Source organism: Stegodyphus dumicola, chromosome 4 (genome assembly GCF_044657685.1).
Source record: "Stegodyphus dumicola isolate Sdum_Otavi_A_Nest chromosome 4, ASM4465768v1".
Lineage (NCBI taxonomy): Eukaryota > Metazoa > Arthropoda > Arachnida > Araneae > Eresidae > Stegodyphus > Stegodyphus dumicola.
The window spans coordinates 127702465-127722732 of record NC_140771.1 but is presented as its reverse complement, the minus strand read 5'-3'; the positions used below and the strand labels follow the sequence as shown (position 1 = coordinate 127722732).

Genomic DNA, 20268 nt, shown 5'->3' with positions numbered 1-20268 from the left:
AAAAAAAGAAAAGAAAAAAAGAAAGAGAGAGAGAGAGAAAAGAAAAAATCTTAAACATTTCAGATTTTATATTATGTCCCAAGGGGCTTTTTTTAACACTTTGTGTGTTACCTTTATTTATTAAATATCATGTTCTTAGCACTTAAATCATAAAATTCAGTTCAACAGCAATATCGCAAAATAATTTTTAAATGAGCATATCTTTAGAATTTCCGATATAAAGTCCCCTACACTTGAGATAAATTTTTTTTTTCCCGTACAGTGTTGCCATTCCTCGCTTTGAAATCATTTAGTTTGTCAATCAAAAATTCATTGAAATGTTACAAAATACAAAATCAATAATAAAACAAATTTCAAATTCAAATTAGGGCTTTTCCATGCCCATATTCTATGGAAGATTACGTTATTCAAATTTTGATGGCTCTAGGTACCACTGTTTTATATCACAACACGAGAAACATACATACATTCATGCAGCTTCTTCATTATTTAATTTCTTTAAATATAATACAGTGCGATAATATTCGGTGGCAACAATTTGAAAAGTGAAACAACATTTATCGTGAATCGACGCAAAATGCCAAAGCGAAATTAATAGTCCTTCTGGGCAAATTGCACTTTTGGACTAAATAAAAAAATCATATTTTTTTTTAAATGCTATCATTTCAATTCTATAATCAGATCTTTTTATAATTAAAACGGATTTAAATGGAAATGGAGATGAAAGACTATGCACTCAGACTGAAGATATTGCTTTGCGCGTACGGGTTCGTAATTGATGAATGCACACAGCTCTGATGATAGGTTGATGAGATTTATTTTATCAAAAGAAATACTTCAGAGATCTGGAACTTTCCACAAAAACAGCCGTACAGCTCTTTACAATATCACAGAGTTAAATCAGTAATTACATTTCAAGCTACTGCAAACATTAAACACAGTGCAATACAAACCACAACTACCCGGAGATATCTAAGTACTCCAAACTCATGTCGAGCTATCAGCAACAACTGAGAGCAGATGCTCTCTCCAGCCTTATATAGTTTTTATCCGGCTGCCAAGATATTTCTAATATTTTCTGCTTCTTGAAATTACTAGAAGGCAATATGAGGGTCAAACTACAGTAACAGCTAAAATAGTGATCAATTACATTTATGCAATTAAAATACCTATTACGGTGATACAAAGAGCGGATCAAAATGCCGTCAAATGGTCACCAAGTTTGGCGACTTCTCGCGAAATCCCCGATATAGCCATTTACTCAATGTTAAATGGACTTGCCTCTGTATTCTTACTTTTGTGGCACAGCTTGTCTCTCTCTAGATTTTTCACACTACATTATTTTAAATTTTTTTTTTTTAAATTATTTATGATTTCACTAAAATTACTTATTTAAGTGTAAAATTCGAAACAATATGTTAAATTTCAAGTCTGGTTACTACAAAAACTTCACAGAATCTATTAAGAATGTGGAGGATTAGTGAATTAACACACAAGATTTGAAAGAAATTTTGATGCACATATGTGTAAATGCATATATATATATATATATATATATATATATATACTGTAACCAAGAACAAATATTTCAAGTTAATTTTATAATTTAAGAAATAATTTTTTAAAGTTTTCTAACTTTAACCATTTTTTAAACATTGATTTTGAATGCTAAAATATTAACTATTTTCCCAAGATTTCATAGCATGAAAGCTATAAAACTCCCCTATTCTGTATGTTTAAGATTTTAATTAAAAATGTAAATGCATTAGGAATAAAGAAAAATTTTGCATATTTATTGGGGGGGGGAACATGATGTTCAATATTCAGGAAAACAGATTAGGAGCAATAGACAAGACTTCATCATTGAATAAAAATGAAACACTCCATCTGAATAATGCATATTTCATTATCATTAAAAAATGTATTAAATAATCAGGCAAAAATTCACATACTTTCAATATCTGCAGTGCCTTTATTTTTCCAGTGTGTCTCACATGTGGACCTCTGCACAAATCTATTAAAGGACCACATCTAAAATAATAATTGAAATGAATACAAATAGTTCTTTTAAACTAGTAATATTTAAGCAAATAATATCTCTGTTTATAAATACTGAAAGAGTACAAAATTAAGCAATCTAAATAGAAAATAAAAATAAGTTCCTGTAAAAAGATAATAGTATATCATTAATACTTTTAGAGTTGATCGATTTATCAACATGTCTATGTCGCCACCATTTCCAAGTTCATATACTCCATTTTCCAATAGCATCGTTTTTTACCTCAATTTGGTGTTTCTAAAAACAGGTATTTTTGTCTTCTTGTTGCTTTGTATTCCTTACTTTTTGAAGCGATTTGAGAAGATCATTGTTTGTTTTTAAGAACTCGTAATATATTGTGCATTTAAATACTTGTGAAAAATAATAAAGCAAACCTAGATTTTCAAAATGGAAAAATGGCTAGGATTAACTAAGCGGAAAATTAATGATTCATAGATAATGGATCCAGGACAATCTACTAGGAAATTTATAGGAAATTTAGTGAAAATAATTTATCATCTGGGTTTACTTGGAATGAAGATGAAATGGACCCTCAACCTCAGTGTGTTGTTTGCTATAAACTATCATCCAATCAAAGTATGAAACCGCTGTTTCTCAAAAGCCATTTTGCCAATATAAAGGATAAATCTGAAGAATATTTTTTAGATATTCTTCAGAGAATAGAAGAGAGGATTTTAAGAGTTCAAAAATAGTAAGCAAGTAATGAAAAGTTTTGTTACTGGAAGTGAAAAAGCTTTAGAAGCTAATTACCAAATAAGCCTTAGAAATGCAAAGATTGAGCAGGCTCACACTATTGGAGAAAACCTTATATTTCCAGCAGCTAAACATATCATTTTAACATTATTGAATGAAAAAGCTGATTAATAATAACTTAATAATATTCCACTATCAAATGATATAGTAAATCGACGAATTCATGAAATGGCAAATTCCATAAAAAAAACATTTATTCAAAAAATAAAACATAGTCAGTATTCCGCATCGTAACTGGATGAAAGTACTTTGTTCAATTATTAGTTTACATGTGTTTCGAAGAAAATAAACAAATTGCTGAAGAGTATTTTGTGAATCTCTTCATGATAGAGCAACTGTAAATGAAATTTTCAAAGTAATTGACAATTGTATGTCTGAGTATGATAGTCTTTGGAATAAGTGCATTACCATACGCAATGACAGAGCTCAGGCTTTAACAGGAAAACACTGTGGTGTTATTTCTCAAATAAGGAAAGTCGCACCTGAAACTAAAGTTACTCACTGTTCCATTCATCTTTCATTCATGAAGTTTTAGTAGCCAGAACAATCCCCAAAAATCTGAAAATTGTTTTGAATCAAGCTACGATAATTGTTAATTTTATTAAAAGCCGAGCTTTAAATTCAAGAATATTTATGATTTTATGCCAAGAGATGGGCAGTGAACATGAAATGCTTTTGTTATATTCTGAAGTAAGATAGTTATCCTGAGGCAAAGTTTCAAATAGTTTTTTTCAGCTTTGATCAGAAATTATATTTTTGCCTCTGTGATTTAAAGTTTGAAATGCTAAGATATTTTATTTAGTGAATTATGGTTGGCACGTTTAGAATATTTAGCTGATATTTTTGGGAAGTTAAATGAGTCAAATTTAGGATTACAAGGACAAAGTATTAATTTGTTTACCATTAGAGATAAAATAAATGCAGTGATAAAAAAAAACTCAAGCAAGGATAAAAAAATTCAATAATAATATTTTAAGCTTTTTGCCATGTTTAGAAAGTTTTCTAACTGAAAATAATTTGAAAATAAAAGAATTAGCATCCAACATTAAAAATTATTGTTTTTCATCAATAAATAATTTCAATGTGTATTTTCCCAAGGATAATAATTGAATTAGAAATCTATTTTGTTCAAATGTACCTGAAATTTTATCTCGTGAAATAAACAAGCAATTGACAGAAATTTCCAGTGATCGAACTCTAACGGAAGATTTCAAAAATAACACACCTTTTAACTTTGGTTGAAAAAAAAAAAAAAAAAAAGAGAGAGAGGGAGAATTTAAAGACATTTCAAATAAAGCTTTTTTATTGCCTTTCTGCACAACTTATTTGTGTGAACAAGGATTTTTCTCCATGTTATACTTGAAAAATAAACACAGAACAAAATTAAAAGTGGATCCTAACCAAGTGAAATAAGACCACACATAAAGAAACTGATCTCTCTTAAACAAGCCCAAATTTCACACTAAATTTTAGAATTAAAGTAATATAACTTAATTTTTTATAATTAAAAGGGTAACCAATTTTCAGTCTAATATTTTTATGTGTGCACATTTAACACAAATAGCCAGTAGGTTGTGCAAATGGCAAAATATACATCTTTTTAATATTTCTACTGAGAAATTGAAAAATAATCATTGTAAAATGCAATGGTGGTACTAAGGTTTTTCAAATTTTTTTTAGATGTTATGCGTTAGTCAAAAGGTTCAGAACCGCTGATCTAAATCATGTTTAAAAAATCAGCTTACCTGTAAATGGTAGTTGTTGGTGTTTTAACCTTCTCATTTAAAATGCGTTGCTTAAATTGATTATACTGAAAAGAAAAAAATTAATTGTTATACAATTAAAATTAAAATATTTAAAGAAACCTCATTACACAGAATTTCATACCTTAAACATTTCTAATAAAACTTCTTTAGATACTTCCAATCTTTCAAATGTCTGCTTTTCTTTCATAATACTTTTACAAACACTTTCCAATATAGGAAACTCATTTTTAGATACAGAATTGTTTTCTAGAAACATATCATAGTAGAATCCATTTTCTATGGGTGGACCGTAGCACAAACAACCTCCATATACACGCTCCATGGCTTCTCCTAACATATGAGCACTTGAATGCCAAAAAACTTGCTTACCTGTAAAGTTAATAAACTACTAAAATCTCAAAATAAAATTTACCAAAATCTACATAAAAGATCAACCATTTTTCATTTAACGAATTCATGTTGTACATTTAAAAACAATGCTTAGTGTAATACACATGCAGTAGAAATATAATGCCTACACATTTATTATGACGTTTATGGTATTCTACTCATACACAGCACTTTCTTGCTGGAAGGGTTATAGCATATATACTCATGGACAATGAAATGTACACAAAGAAGTACAGATGAATTTAAATTTTATTCACGTATTGATAGAGACAAATGAAACTTACAACTGCAAAAAATAAACAGAACAATTACAGAGAGATTTGTTTTATGCAGTTCAATCACCTCCAAATACATAATGCATCATCTCATGTTGCAATTCAGTCTGGCGTAAGTCAAGATATCTGATGATGGGCCTAGATTTGTTGAACAGTGGATTCCAAACCTTGGACATTGCAAGCACTGCCACACATGTTCAATATGAGGACAAACTACAGAAATGTCTGGACATGACATGGATAGTGCCTAGCCATCAAAAACATTTCCTGCTGGAGACTATCATTCTGGGATTTCAGCCAGGAATGAGAATACATGAGGTAGTAGAATCTCATTCACATAACACTGGGTCATCAATGAATCTTTCACACACTACAACTAAAACAGATCAAATGTAGACTATTGCCCCTTGGATTGTAATAATACCTGCGATGGAGAACTAAATTATTTGATTATGACACAGCATACTAGATCTAGCTAAGGAACACCATGCCTTAGTGAAGGCACTTTTTAGAGAAAACAGGTTCATATTCACATTACACATAAGAAAAACCACAAAAACACTCACATGGCCTGCCGTTTTGCCAGGATTAGAACCAAAGTTGAAAAGGCTTCAGTGGTCTAATGTAGTTGGCCACTGGTAGGACCTGCAATGGAAATGATGTACCTCTAAAAGTGAGAATGGGGCTGTCCTCTTGATAAAGAGTTCCACAACTGAACATAATGACCATCTGTCTTCAAAAGGATGCCACACTTGTAACTTAAAATATTACACATTGCCAGTTTGTAGCATTCTAAATTGCTCTAAACATAACTGAAAATGGAGCCACTAATGTTTTGGTATTAAATGCAGAAATATAAAAGGTGCTGGAATAACAGAGTGAGCCATATGAGAATGATTTATGCACACAGAGAAGCAGCAACATGTACCTAAATAGTGGTTCAAGCTGTCATGGGATCTTTATGCTCCTGACTTATATTTTCTTGGATGTTCTCCACTGAGATCTTCCTACCTTCCCCCCCCCACATACAAATTCCATAGTCTGTGAATGTAACCCATTATGAAGTGAACTTACTACAGGAAACACAAGTCTAGGGTCAATATTTAAAGAAATAAAGCTTGCATGTTTATTTTTAAATCAAAAACTAAAACTTTTAATGAAAAATATAATTTTGAGGTATCAGTAAGAATTAGAAGATGTTTTCAAAAGTAAGGAGCACTTAAAAATACAGTCATAAAATAAAATACAGTCAGCATATTCTAAACAAGTATATAACATTCATGCACTTAAAGACAGCTTGGGTTAATGTGTAAAAATTGGTTTTATGTTTCTTCACCCATTAATGCCATACTACTTGACACTTTTAGGGATGGTTTTGCTAAATTTTCTCATCACCAGTACATTCCCCAGTTTAGTTCCTCATGAATCATCTTCGTAACCATCACTCACACAACCAAATTTCTCATCTACACTTTTTTTCCCCTTTTCTAGCTGCAATAGACTTTGCGACTTAGAGTTTGCCAAGATACGAACAAATGGCATCATGGTTCTTCAATAAAGATATATTCTTCACAAAGAATGAGTGTTCAAATAAACACTTTAAAGTTAAAATAAGACCTGAAGTAAGTGTGCAGCCTTCATTTTTGCAGCCTCATTTTTAAAATCCTGAAAACTACATAATATATAATTTCAAATAATTCAGAATAGTAATATGATATGCAACCATAAATATTTTCAAACAATTTCACTAGCAAGCAAAAAGAGTACATTTTTTGTTTATTACAAATCAGTTTGCATTTTACAATATCATTATCTTTTTTATTTCTTCTTAAATAGAAAAACAAAGTTTAGCTTGCTTTTTGGGGGCAAATGGCAGATTAAATTATGGGAATAACTGCATTTACATTTTTCTTTACAAAAAACTGAAAGTTCAGTATGATCAGTAAATCATTTTGATGTAAATAACAGCTTTTGATGAAAATAATGGCTTTTTTGAGATACTTCCTCTTCATTACAGTCCCCAATTTTTAAATGGCAAGTTGGTGCCAGGATTGCCACATTCATGTTTCCTTCTCACATACACTTGACAATCACCATTTACCTGCAGTTGCTTTTAATATGGCATCAGATGCATTATCTGGTGGCCAGGACTTTTGCTCTGTGAATTCAGAGACATGACTCATGATAACAGCAATCTGCTCACTGGTTTTTATTCTGTCATTTAGCACAGCACCACAGTCTTTCAACATTTTATCTATAAACAGCTATTATTGGATCAACAAATGAAATTTATGGTTCACAGTTAGATTCATATAACAGAGGTGGCCAAACTTCATGTTAGTAAAAGTGGCATTCAGGGAAGTTCAAGAGCTGCAACTGATTTTCCCAAAGCCACACATCCATATCTGCATCATTTTAAAAGCAGTGAAGCAGATTAAAACAAAAGAAACATCTGATTCTAAACAATCATTCAATGACAGTTTGCCTTCAGCATGTGATGATGTGTGGAAGACAATGCAAAGTTTTGTGGGCACTTTTCTGTTACCAGGACCGGATTCAGAAGTGCATGTATGTGTATATGTATGTATGTACATATGTTTGAATGTATGCATGTACATACATAGGTATGTGTCTGTACAACATAAGTAGCATTTTGTTGTGTCTTTATTTTCTCTAAGTACAACCCAATACAGTAAAAAGTACTCTTTCAGTTTTTAAATATCACAATTCTTCTGCAATACCTTTTTATAAAAGCTGACCTGTCACAGCTTTTTAATACTCATGAAATTCCAGATTCTTCTTACATCTGCACCACAGAGAGTCACATAACTTTTCTGCTAACTCAAAATTCCACTGCAACACATAGATAATCTGTAAACCAGATAAACCACACCCAAATAATTGACTCTGTATGTGCAAACAACAGCTCTCTACTTGACCTTTCCCAAATATGCAGCACCCTACTGTTTCCATATATTTATATGCCTTCGTCACTTTTCTTAAGTGTTATTTTGTGACTACAGTGCACATAATAAGGTTATTACATCTAACAACAAGTGAGGCTAACAGAAATTTTTCTGAGAACTATATATATTTTGCTAAACCTCCACTTGAAAAATTAATTTGCAGTTACCCTATATTAAGTAACTGAGGAACCAGTGAGTGGTTAAAAAATTTTACTCCCTATAAAGTGGGCTACCCCTGCTGTAAAGCATCCGCAAAAATCCATCCATTCCTTTGTAAGGCATATGCAAGCAAATCTAACTTTCAAAGATTTGTTTCTCAAAACTATTTGATAGAATCATTACAACCATCTGAGCAAATCATCAATCCCTCTCACACATATGGTCAATGATTTTTGCCATGAGTGTGACTGCATCTCTATTTGAAAACTCAGTGAGAAAGAATTCATCAGTTTCTCAGCATAACCTGCCAAATATCCTGTAGTGTGTGAGAATCTTCTCATTTTGTTTTCACCCAGCATGAGCAGATTTCTTTTTTTTTTTTTTTTTCTTTTTTTCTTTTTTTTTTTTTATGCTCCACAATTTTTTTTAGGGCCACCTATTCCACTTAGCTGGTTCTTGAATTAGACATACAGAATGCACCTCTCTCATAAAACTGTTGAGTTAATAGTTGTATTTTCATAAAGGCTGAGTTGCTTCTTCCACCATTTAATCAATCTTAAGTCCGTTACTCCAACAGTTAAAATAAAAAGCTTACAGACAATAATTCAAAACCACTAAACCAGTATATGCTTTCCTTGTATGGAGTATATGCGTGAAAAATTATAAAAAATAAGGTACAAAAGTATATGCTTTCCTTCACTTGCAATTTTCATATTGCATCACCAAATGCCTTCTTGATATTTAATGTTACTTAATGGCCATTTTTGCATATTCAAATGCAAGGCAAAGTATAACTTTCTTAAAAAAAAAAAAAAAAAAAAAAGATGTAGGATCTTCCTTACTTCTCAGTAAATCAAACAAAAATGTTAACATGTGGAATACTTGGACTCTTCTTTCAATGAGAAAATTATGAATGATCATGAATTGCTAACATTTATATAAAAAATAGAAATATGATAACCTATGGTTTACTTGGACCACTTCTCATCATCAGCAAATTACAAATGATTGTTGTCAGCAGTCCCAGCTACCTGTAGATGGTTTGTGTTGGCATATCAATAATTTTGTCACCATTTATGAAATGAAGGCCAAAATAATAAGGAAGCTTCTTTCTTAATCCTTCAGGTATAAAGATTAAAACTGGAATACACATATTAACAGGTGCCAGCAATTAGGAACTACTAACAAGAAGGAATATTCATGCACAACACAGAATTTTAGTAAGCTGTCTAGCTATTCAACAACTTCATCCATCCTTTTAGGCTGCTATCACATGTCCATTTGTTTTGGAAGAACAACTGTTTGGAACAACTTTTCTGCTTTGTCACAACAGTCAATCACCACAGATCGTATTGTGGTTAACACAGGGGAAACTGGTTCTACATTACAAACAAGATGATATATTTCGAAGCTGATAGCTGATTGGTTGAAAACGAACAACTTGCAATTTTTTTCTGAAAGGAAGGAAAAAAATTGCACGTCTTAAATAGTAAACCAGGCAGAAAAACTGTCCAAAACAGTTGTTCATGTGAAACAAATGCTGTGTCATATGGGTCTTAGAGATTAAAATCTTCACCCGTAGCATACTTTCACAATCTTTATAGCAGCTACGCTATGAGTGTTAAAGGTTGGTTTATATTTTGTCATAATACCACCCTAAATGCACTTTCAAATATATTATCACAAATATATATTTCAAATATATATTTTCAAATAATTTCACTGTGTGTCTTTCAGAATACATACAACTCCTTTCCTACTGGATTAAACTTTCAAGAATTCCTAACAATTTTCACAGTTTCTGCAATAATAAAAAGGTGATTCTAGTAATCATAAATATTACTCTTCAAAATGTGCTAAGGCATTTTCCCATTGGATACAGTTTTCCACGACACAGCATAAAAAGACTGGACTTCAACGAATCTGCTCACATAGGAAGTTTGAATCTTTTCTTAAAATTTATATAATCTAAATATCTTAAATTTATGTAATCTCTGAATGATATATTTGTTGAAAAAAAAAAAAAAAAAAGACTAAGATAATGACTCTACATTTCACAAATTCCGGATTTTAGAAAATAATAAATCCAGAACTATTGCTACATCCAGAACACTATCACCTCTGAACCAAATATAAACATGTTTTGTTGAATCATGTATTTAATTTTTTACCGATTTATTTATCAAGAGTTACAAATTAAAGTTTGCTTCAAATGAACTGCAACACAATGGTTGACTGGAATAATTACATGATAGAGGCATGTGTCAATTTCCTGTTACCTTGTCATCACCTAAATTTGACAGCTATGAAATTGTGAAAAAATTTGAAAGCTTATTCACAAAAGAAAAAAAAAAAAATTAATAAATAATACAGCCTGTGTTTTCTAACCCCACAATGGGGTTTTGGAGGATTTTGCCATGAAATAACACTTTATTATTACAGTCAAAAGTCTTTAATACGGACTTGTCGGGACTTCGGCGATTCCGGATTATCGATTTTTCCGAATTATAGATCATCAGTTTAAATCTGGTAAGATGGCACGCAGAAATTATAAAATTAAAAATATGAAACCGTAATTTATGAAATAAAGAACAATTATGATCTAAAGAGTATCAAAATTTACAAAAAAAAAATCTTAATATTTATTTGTTTACTTTATTAAACATTTCTTTTAATGTAAGTTACAAAGTTCCGCTGTTTAAGTCCTATAATTGCTGTGTCGAGAATACCGACTAATTTGTCAATCGAATTTTTTTCGTTTTCAATAACCTCTGTGTCACTTTCTTCACTATCGGAAGCGAATTATAATGACGAGGAATTTGATTTATCAAAGACGATTTGGTTTGATTGGAATCTGATATATCAAAGACGGAGTACATCGAGATGAAATACTACATTTAGTAAGGAATTATAAGCCAAATAAAATACAAACATCTGCCCTGAAGAAAAGGATAGTGCTGACAGCTCAACTTCCAGTTCATTGCGCGCCGCGACGTTACCCCCCCCCCCCCCGCAGAGCAGCGTGAAATTGATAAACAGATTTCGGAATGGTTAGAGAAACAAAAGATATGACTTTATCCATTTTTTTTTTTTTTTTTTTTTTCAGCAATTCCACTTTTTGTTTGATGGACATCGAAACATACTTTCGCTTTGTAGATACTTTGGCAGCTCCAGCATTGGAAATTCTATTTGACATTATCAAAAATTCAAGCTTACTTTTATAAAATTGCTCTAACAGTCTGCAAAAAATAATACGCCGGATCCAATTCGAAGATTAAGTAACAACGCAATCTGCAACATTAATTGAAATAGATAATTAGATAATTTTAGCTACCGTCCGTTATACATTAAAAGCGCATGCATAAAGGAATTACGCGCATGCGCAGAAAGTTTGTAGCTTTGAGTTCCGGATTATGGGTGTCCGGATTAACGACTTTTGACTGTAGTATTATTATTGCTGTTCTTAACCATCCTAACCATTACGACACAATAACACGCCAAATAAATACTAATTCCGAAGTCAAACAACAAAAATCAGTGTTATATTTTCAAAATTTTCACAGGACTAGTTTCGATGGTTTTACCGAACCACCATCCTCAGCTGCAAAACTGCAAATGAACAAGATAGGAAATAATGATTAGATAAGATAAGAAAGCCTGGACAATAATAAGCAAGTGGTGCCATCTGTTGGTGAAACCAGAAACTAAAGCATAATTTCTTTAAAAGCCGAAGGCAAAGATGGATTGGAATTAGGATCGTTAACTAGAACAGAAAGATTTTTTTTGAATGTGAAATGCCTCTAGAAAATCCAGTTCTCCAATGGAAGATGTTTTTTGAATAATTTTGGCAGCAGAAAAATTGAAAGTGTGATTTTCGGACCAACAATGTTGAGCAACAGAAGACTTCTGTGTTTCCTTTTTTCTAACATGTGCCTCACGTTCCTTGACGTGAAATTTTAAGGCTCACCTAGTTTGGCCAATGTAAATCAAACCACACTGGCAAGGAATCCTATAAATACCCCAAGAATTCATATCCGGAATGGGGTCCTTGAGTATGGAACTCGGAATTTTATTGATGGGAGAATAAACAAACCGAAAGTTAAATTTTTGCAAAATATGTGCAACTTTATAGCTAATTGATGAAAAGAAGGGAATGACAACAGAATTTTTATAATCTCCTAAAACAAGAGTGTGCCTTTTAATGTGTTGAAATGAGAATTTTTTAACTGCTTGATTAATAAATAATGTTGGGTGAAAAGCCCCTGTCAATAGCTATTGCTTTTAAATAATTTAGTTCTTCATCAAGGGCTAGTTTGGAGGAGCAAACTTGAAGAGCACGGAAAATATAGGAATAAAATGAAGCTAACTTTTGTTTAGTCGGATGACATGATTTAAAGTGTGGTGGAAGACAAACCGATGAAGGTTTACGGTAAACTGTAGTACTGAAGTTGGATGTGTTACGTGTGACCAGAATGTCGAGAAACGGAAGAGAATTGCAAGTCTCAAGTTCAAAAGTGAACTGAATAGCAGGATCAATAGAATTCATTGTTGAAAGAACTTTATTTAAATCATCTTTATTACCTTCAAACAGGGTAAAAGTATCGTCTACGTAGCGGAACCATGCCGGGAAGTTTAAAGTTTCAAACAATTTTGATTCATAATAATGCATGTAGATATCAGCCAGGATGGGACTGAGGGGGCTTCCCATGGCTAATCCCTCAGTTTGCATGTAATATTTATTTTGGAAAACAAAATGCGTTTGTTTCAAACAGAGTGAGAGAAATTAGCTCATGAATTTCGATGCAAGAGAATTGAAATTCGTGAAGTCTGGTTTCTAGACATCTTAATGCACCCTCCACTGGAACATTGGTGAATAATGATTTTACATCAAAAGAAACCATGAGTAAATTTTTAGGAGAAATGCTTTTAACCTTTTTTACATACTCTATTGAATTTTTTATGGTGTAAATGTTATTGTCTAATAGAGTTGAAAATCTAGAAACTAAATATTTAGCTAAGGGATACGATGCAGTACCTAAATTTGATACAATAGGGCGGAAAGGAATATCATTTTATGAATTTTGGGAAGAGCATATATTTCATAGGATTGTATATATATTTATAGGATTCCTTGCCAGTGTGGTTTGATTTACATTGGCCAAACTAGGAGAGCCTTAAAATTTCACGTCAAGGAACATGAGGCATATGTTAGAAAAAAGGAAACACAGAAGTCTTCTGTTGCTCAACATTGTTGGTCTGAAAATCACACTTTCCATTTTTCTGCTGCCAAAATTATTCAAAAAACATCTTCCATTGGAGGACTGGATTTTCTAGAGGCATTTCACATTCAAAAAAATCTTTCTGTTCTAGTTAACGATCCTAATTCCAATCCATCTTTGCCTTCGGCCTTTAAAGAAATTATGTTTTAGTTCTGGTTTCACCAACAGATGGCACCACTTGCTTATTCTTGTCCATGCTTTCTTATCTTATCTAATCATTATTTCCCATCTTGTTCATTTGCAGTTTTGCAGCTGAGAATGGTGGTTCGGTGAAACCATTGAAACTAGTCCTGTGAAAATTTTGAAAATATAACGCTGATTTTTGTTGTTTGACTTCGGAATTAGCATCCTAACCATTGTCTTGTATCCAGTCAAAGGCATGGAGTAAAAAATAAGCTGAAGTGCACAAATATGGCAACAAAAATGTATAGTATGGCTTCACCAAAAAAGCACCACAGGACTCATGAGAATTTTAAACAAACGTCATAATAAATAAACAAATTAAGCAACACAATAGATAATATTTAATTACTCACCTTCTTCACTATCAAATTTTTTCAGTTCTAACTTGCAATCTGATTCAAGGGGTCGATCTAAGTCCCATAACTCTCCATTAACTTTTGCAATAACAACACTATCAGCAAGTCCTTGACTAAAAATATGAATTAAGTTAAATCAACACTTCATTGAAATTTTACAACAAATAATAATTATATACTTGAAGAAACACACATCTACATATATTATTTCCGTGAATATTTTTTTAGATTTGTCTGTGTGATTTCAGATAAGCACCCAATTTTTGAGTAATATCACTTGGTACTTACCCCATTTAAAACAATTTTTATAGACCCTTGCTCAGTATCCAGGCATAAAAACCCATTAAAATTCATAGTCTATATTCAAAGCAGGCGTAAAAAATACAAAATAATGAGCACAGATTCCTTAAAACACATCTTTGCAAGAAAAACAGATAAAACTTGAAAGTGAATGGCAATGATGACAGGATATTTTAAGGCTATCAAAAAAGCTAAACTTTACATAATTACTGTCAGCCTACTAAAAAAAAAAAAAAAAAAAAAAAAAAAAACTCTCACCATTATGTCTAACTGTGAAGCAGTCATCACGCAGGCTTTATATATTTCAAATGGGTTCAGTCAAATGCTCTTTTTTGGGTGTCTGTGTGTGTGAATGTCTGGCTGCGACTAAGACAAAAATCTGTTATGAGCATTTTACTCAATTAAAAAAAAAAAAAAAAAACATACACAGTACAAAGCTCAGAATCAACCAACTTCACCAATTCTGGATTTTAGATCAACAGTTTCAATCCAGTAAGATTGCAGGTAGAAATTATGAAATTAAAAATATGTAAGGTTGTCTATGAAAGCACGAAGTATCTTTGATCTAAAGAAAACCAAAATTTACAAGGAAAAACAAAAACTGAATGTTAAAATATGTTTCACTTCATTAATATTGTTATGAAATGTACAGGTGCAGTAAGTTAGCTTCCCCACAAAGCAGTTTTAGGGTTGCCATAAAATGACAAGGGAAGGCAGAGTTGCAACATTTGGCAAGAAATCGCCCATTTGGCGACAAAATTGCCAATATACCACGGACGGATGGAGAACCTTCTGGAACAAATTCTTACCGGTTTAGCCCAGAACGTTCTCGAACACAAGCCGAAAGCTATATAAACACTGCTGGTCCGCAGTCACTTAGTGTGTGTCCCTCGTCTAGCGAGCTAATAGTCAGTCATTGAGCGAGTGTCTCGAAGTCTAGTGCCGAGTTGGTCGTCGAGAGAGTCTTTTAGTGCATCATCGAGTTTTGTCTTAGACTGTGCTGAGTCGAGAGCTATACTCTTGTGTATCGTCGACTGCATCACGTGGAGAGTCTCGAAAGTACGTGGAGTTCCAAGAATGACCAAGCAGAGTTGGGAGCTGTACTCGGGTGCTTTGCAGTGAAGCTGTCTCCACCGTTATTGCCCAACAGTGTGAAGGCTGTGCCACTGAACGTGCCAGCGTGTTTACAGTAGTTCATCGACGACTGTAAAATTGTGTTTCAGAGCTGTCTTGACAATACTAACCAATAAAGTGTGTTTTGATACTTCATCAAGTAGTATCATCATTACTCGCTCCAAATCCACACAAACTCTGTACAAACGTAAAGGAAAAGAAAAACATAACATTTCCCCCCCCCCAACTTAAGTTGTTGTCACTTTCATATGTTAATACTTTTTCTTTAAATTTATAAAATGACATAATTTCTTATTCAATTACAAAATTCCATTGTTCAAGTCCTATAACTGCCCTGTTGAGAATTTACAGATTTAAAAACATAATATAGGTTTCACCATCCATTAATTGATTGATGATTAATGTATTGTCATCGTAAAGAAAATTTCAGCTCTAGCATCTTCATTTAGCATTTCTTTACATATACCATTAATCAAAGAATTTTGCAGTTCTTTTTGGTCAAATCCAAGGAGAGAATTTTTTTTTTTAGCCAGAAGGGCTGATAATTTCATTTTGGCATTTTGCATTGAAAATTTTAAATGTCGGTTCTCTTTACAAACTGTTGCCACCAAATATTACAGCCCTATATAATATATAAAGAAATTAAATAATGAAGAATCTTCATTGTGTATATTTCTCACATTAGGATAAAATGACAGCACCTAGAGCCATCAGATTTTGAAGAACGTACGTTTCCACCCAAATATGAGCATCTGAAATCCAAATTTGGAATTTGTTTTATTTTCTATTTCATATTTTGTAAAACTTTAACGAATTTTTGATTAACAAACTCAATGATTTCAAAGCGAGCAATGGCAACACTGTATGGGGGGGATTTTTTATCTCCAGCATGCAAGACTGTGCACGAGACTCTGTATCGGAAATTATAAAGATATCCTCATTTTAAAATTATTTTGCGATATTGCTATTGAACGGAATTTTATGGTTTAAGTGCGAAGAACATGATATTTAATAAATAAAGGTAACCCACAAAACATTAAAAAAATGCCCTTTTCAGCATAATGTAAAATTTGAAAGCTTTCAGAATTCCCCCACCTTTTTTTTGGGGGGGGGGCCTGTCATATTCTTCAGCACCAGGCCTCTGCTGTCAAAAAGCAACACTCTACTGCTGCTCTTTGGATGCCTTCATTATGCATTGCTTTCAGAAATGCAACAAATTGACTTGTTAGCAGCTCAGTTATCTTTTTATCATTGCTTGCATCACACTTTTGTCACCTAATGAGTAAAAAGGGTACAAATCCTTTTCATCACATCAGCAACTACATTTCAGGCCTGTCTACATTTTTCTAAATACTATATTTCTGGTTTAATATCCTCGGTCTTATTACTTATTGACTAATACTTAATTGAAAAATAATTTGGTACAAATATGAAATTTAAACTTTTTTATAAGTGATAAAATTGAATACAATTCATTATATCAACTTAGGTTTAGATCATTCTTGGATCTCAGCTTTATTTTTATAGAGCACACACACTATATAACAGTAGCACGGACATATCAATACTTTTATTACTCATACATTTCGGTATTTTATATGTCATGTCCATCTACTCTCATTAATTAGTTCAAGAAACTTCAATGGTAAGTGCTTCTGCAGAGAACACAGTAAATATTAATTCTGCCCAAATAGTATAATAGTGCTAAGTCCGAAAGTTCATGAACAGGTTTTTCACGTGCAACAACCATTTCTTCTAATGTCCCTATTCTTTATTTGTTAATCTTTAGAATTTTGTGATAAACTTTATTATATTTTTGACATTAACGTTTCCATTATGAGGATTATCCACTACAATTTAAGTCTTTATTTTAATTTTCAGGGGTCAATAGGTGGAATTAGTTTGTTTAGAAAAGTTGTCTAAAGCATAAATGTTTACAGCAGCTAAGCATGCTACCTTGTAATTCAAAAATATATTCATCCAGTGCATACATCAAGCATAGCTACATGGATCAAACCATAAAAAAACACAATTAACACATTTAAGGATTTCCTCAAATTGAACTGGCAGCTTCTAAATGCTAAACTTCTCGAAAGATAAGGAAAAAGTTTTAGCTACAGCTTCACTTGAAATTTTAATTAGACAGTAAACAAAACATTATAGCTATCTATACAGTTAAAATCTCAATGAAGTGAAAATAATGTTTTACTTATATAATTTTGCAAGACCGTTTCCTGGTAAAAATACGTAGGTCAGTCTGAAAGTTAGTTGCACCCCTTCAGAAAAATTTTCTTTTAAAGGATACTTGATGAAACTGTCTGGCAACATTTCAAACATTTAGCTGTATCATGTGACATAGCAGCTTTCACAAGGCAATTTTAGTTTGTTTGATAATCAGTCATAAACTTATCTTGACAGTTACAAGTGCCGTCCAAATTGGAAATGCATCTAGTGATTCATTTTTTATAGGCAAAAAGATGTAACTGCTGTGAAATTTATCGGCAGATGAAATTTATGGTGGAAATACAATGTCACGTCAAGCTATCGGAAAGTGGTGCGATATGTTGGAGAACAGATATACAGATATTGATGACACTGAGGGCAAGGGAAGACCATCAACTGCCACAAATTCTGAAATTGCTACTCGTGTAATGCATTCTTGCAAACATGCACATAACAATAGATGAAATCTCTAATGAACTGGATATTTCTCATGGAAAAGTACATAAAGTTATTGGCGATTAGCTTCAATTTCATAAAGTTTGTGCTTGATGGGTGCCTTGTCCTACTGATGCAGGAACATAAAGAGAAGTGTTTTGAAAGTGTGTTAAAATTTCTGCAGCATTACCAAAAGGAAGGAAATGAGTTTTGGGACAAAATTTTGACCAGAGATGAGTCTTGGATTCACCATTTCTCACCTGAAATGAAAATCAGCTCTCTTGAACGGAAACATGCCACTTCTCCAACTCGAAAAAAGTGTTGAACTGTTCCATCTGCAGAAACAGTGATGCTGACGCTGTTTTTCAATACAGAAGGTTTGGTACATACAGAGTTCATGGCGAAGGGTGCCACATACAATTAATGCATCTTCTTACACTGAAACACTAAAACGATATCGACAATCACTTAAAAATCTACGGTCAGGTAAACTGTTAAAAGGCATTGTGCTCCTGCATGATAATGAAAGACTACATGCAGCAAAATAAACGTGCAACTTTCTAAAAAATTTTTTAGGTAGGAAGTCTGGGATCACCCTCTTTATACAGCCCAGACCTTGCACCATGTGATTTCCATGTTTTTGGTCCCACGAAAGCAGAACTTTTAAAGCGACAATACCACTTCGATGACAAGGTGAAAGCTGTAACTCAAAAATGGTTATCGAACATTAGACAGGATTTCTTTGCAGAAGACATCGAAAAACTTGTACCACACCTCGACAAATGCTTAAATAATCGAGGTAATTATGTTAAAAAGTAGATTTTGAATGGAACTTTAAAATACATATAAAGTTACTGTAAAATTTCTATCCTGTTTTGTTAAGCAGTGCAACTAACTTTTTGACTGACCTTTGCACATATGTTTTAAATACATATGCCAAAACATTATAAACAAACAAATAAAAAAAGCAACTAATATTTGGGTGATAAAGCACGTTTCAAATCATCTTATTTTTTCATCATTTGTTTAATACCAAGAACACATTCCAAACAAATCTCAGTGAAATTTTACATCAAAAAAATAAACGAATAACTTTTTTTTAGAATGTAACAGCTAAAATCTTTTTTTTTTAAATTTATTTATTATTTCTTAACATTGAAAACATCCTTTCTTTAACCAAATTTCTTAAGGTCTTTTAAAACTTCAAAATTAACTTTGGAATTGCAATATTCCCAGCTAGTATTACCGAATGAGCCTTTGGCAAGCAAAAACTAAAATACCACTGTCAGCTAGCTCCCTTAGATTCACCAATAGCTTCTCTGTGAAAACAAACTGCCTGAATAAATACATTTTTATGAGTGGATTTTGAAAGGAAGATTATGACGAATTTTTTTAATAAAAAAAATGTTTTGAAATTAAAAAAAAAAAAAAAAAAACTTGGCTTATTTTTTGTTTCAGATATAAGCTCATATAAACCTGAGAGCTGAAGAAAATAACTAATTTCAAATAAAAACTAAAATATGAATGCATTAGTTACCTTATGCCTTGAGCTATTTGATATGGAGTTGTTCTCCATGATTCACCTTCAACTACTTTTCCATCTGGCAAGGTTATCTTGATAGGATCAGGTGTTTTTGCAGCTAGCTTAGCGTTATAGTCAGCATACAGCTTTTTCCACATCTCAAGACGCTCTTGGATATATGATGGCCATGGTTTTAACTATAAGTTTCAAACATAATTTATTTTAACATAAGAACAAACTAAAAATGGAAGAAATTTTAAATTAAAGCTGCTTTATAATTACTTTAAAATTAACTAATTCTAAGCATATTTTAAATAAAGGCCCAGTGCCATATTAAGCTTTTAGAGGTCCCTAGAGAAAATTTAAATTGCAGCCACACTTACATGAGTTGCTTCTAATGGAATCTTAGATAATGCTGTTTAAAACTTTTTGTTAATAATACAAAACACAATAATAACTACATAATTA

The 20268-nt window shown here is 32.2% G+C and overlaps 1 protein-coding gene across 2 annotated transcripts in view; it reads right to left on the bottom strand.

The window, feature by feature from the left end:
* Positions 1-20268, bottom strand: part of ThrRS (threonine--tRNA ligase) — a 90310-nt gene that overhangs the window by 54119 nt on the left and 15923 nt on the right. For both annotated transcript variants that reach the window (XM_035353888.2, XM_035353887.2), the window contains exons 3-7: positions 19816-19997; positions 14184-14299; positions 4700-4947; positions 4558-4622; positions 1953-2031 (exon numbers count right to left, since the gene is read on the bottom strand). In XM_035353888.2, coding sequence (XP_035209779.1) covers positions 1953-2031; positions 4558-4622; positions 4700-4947; positions 14184-14299; positions 19816-19997 — 690 coding nt within the window. The remainder of the gene's footprint in view (positions 1-1952; positions 2032-4557; positions 4623-4699; positions 4948-14183; positions 14300-19815; positions 19998-20268) is intronic.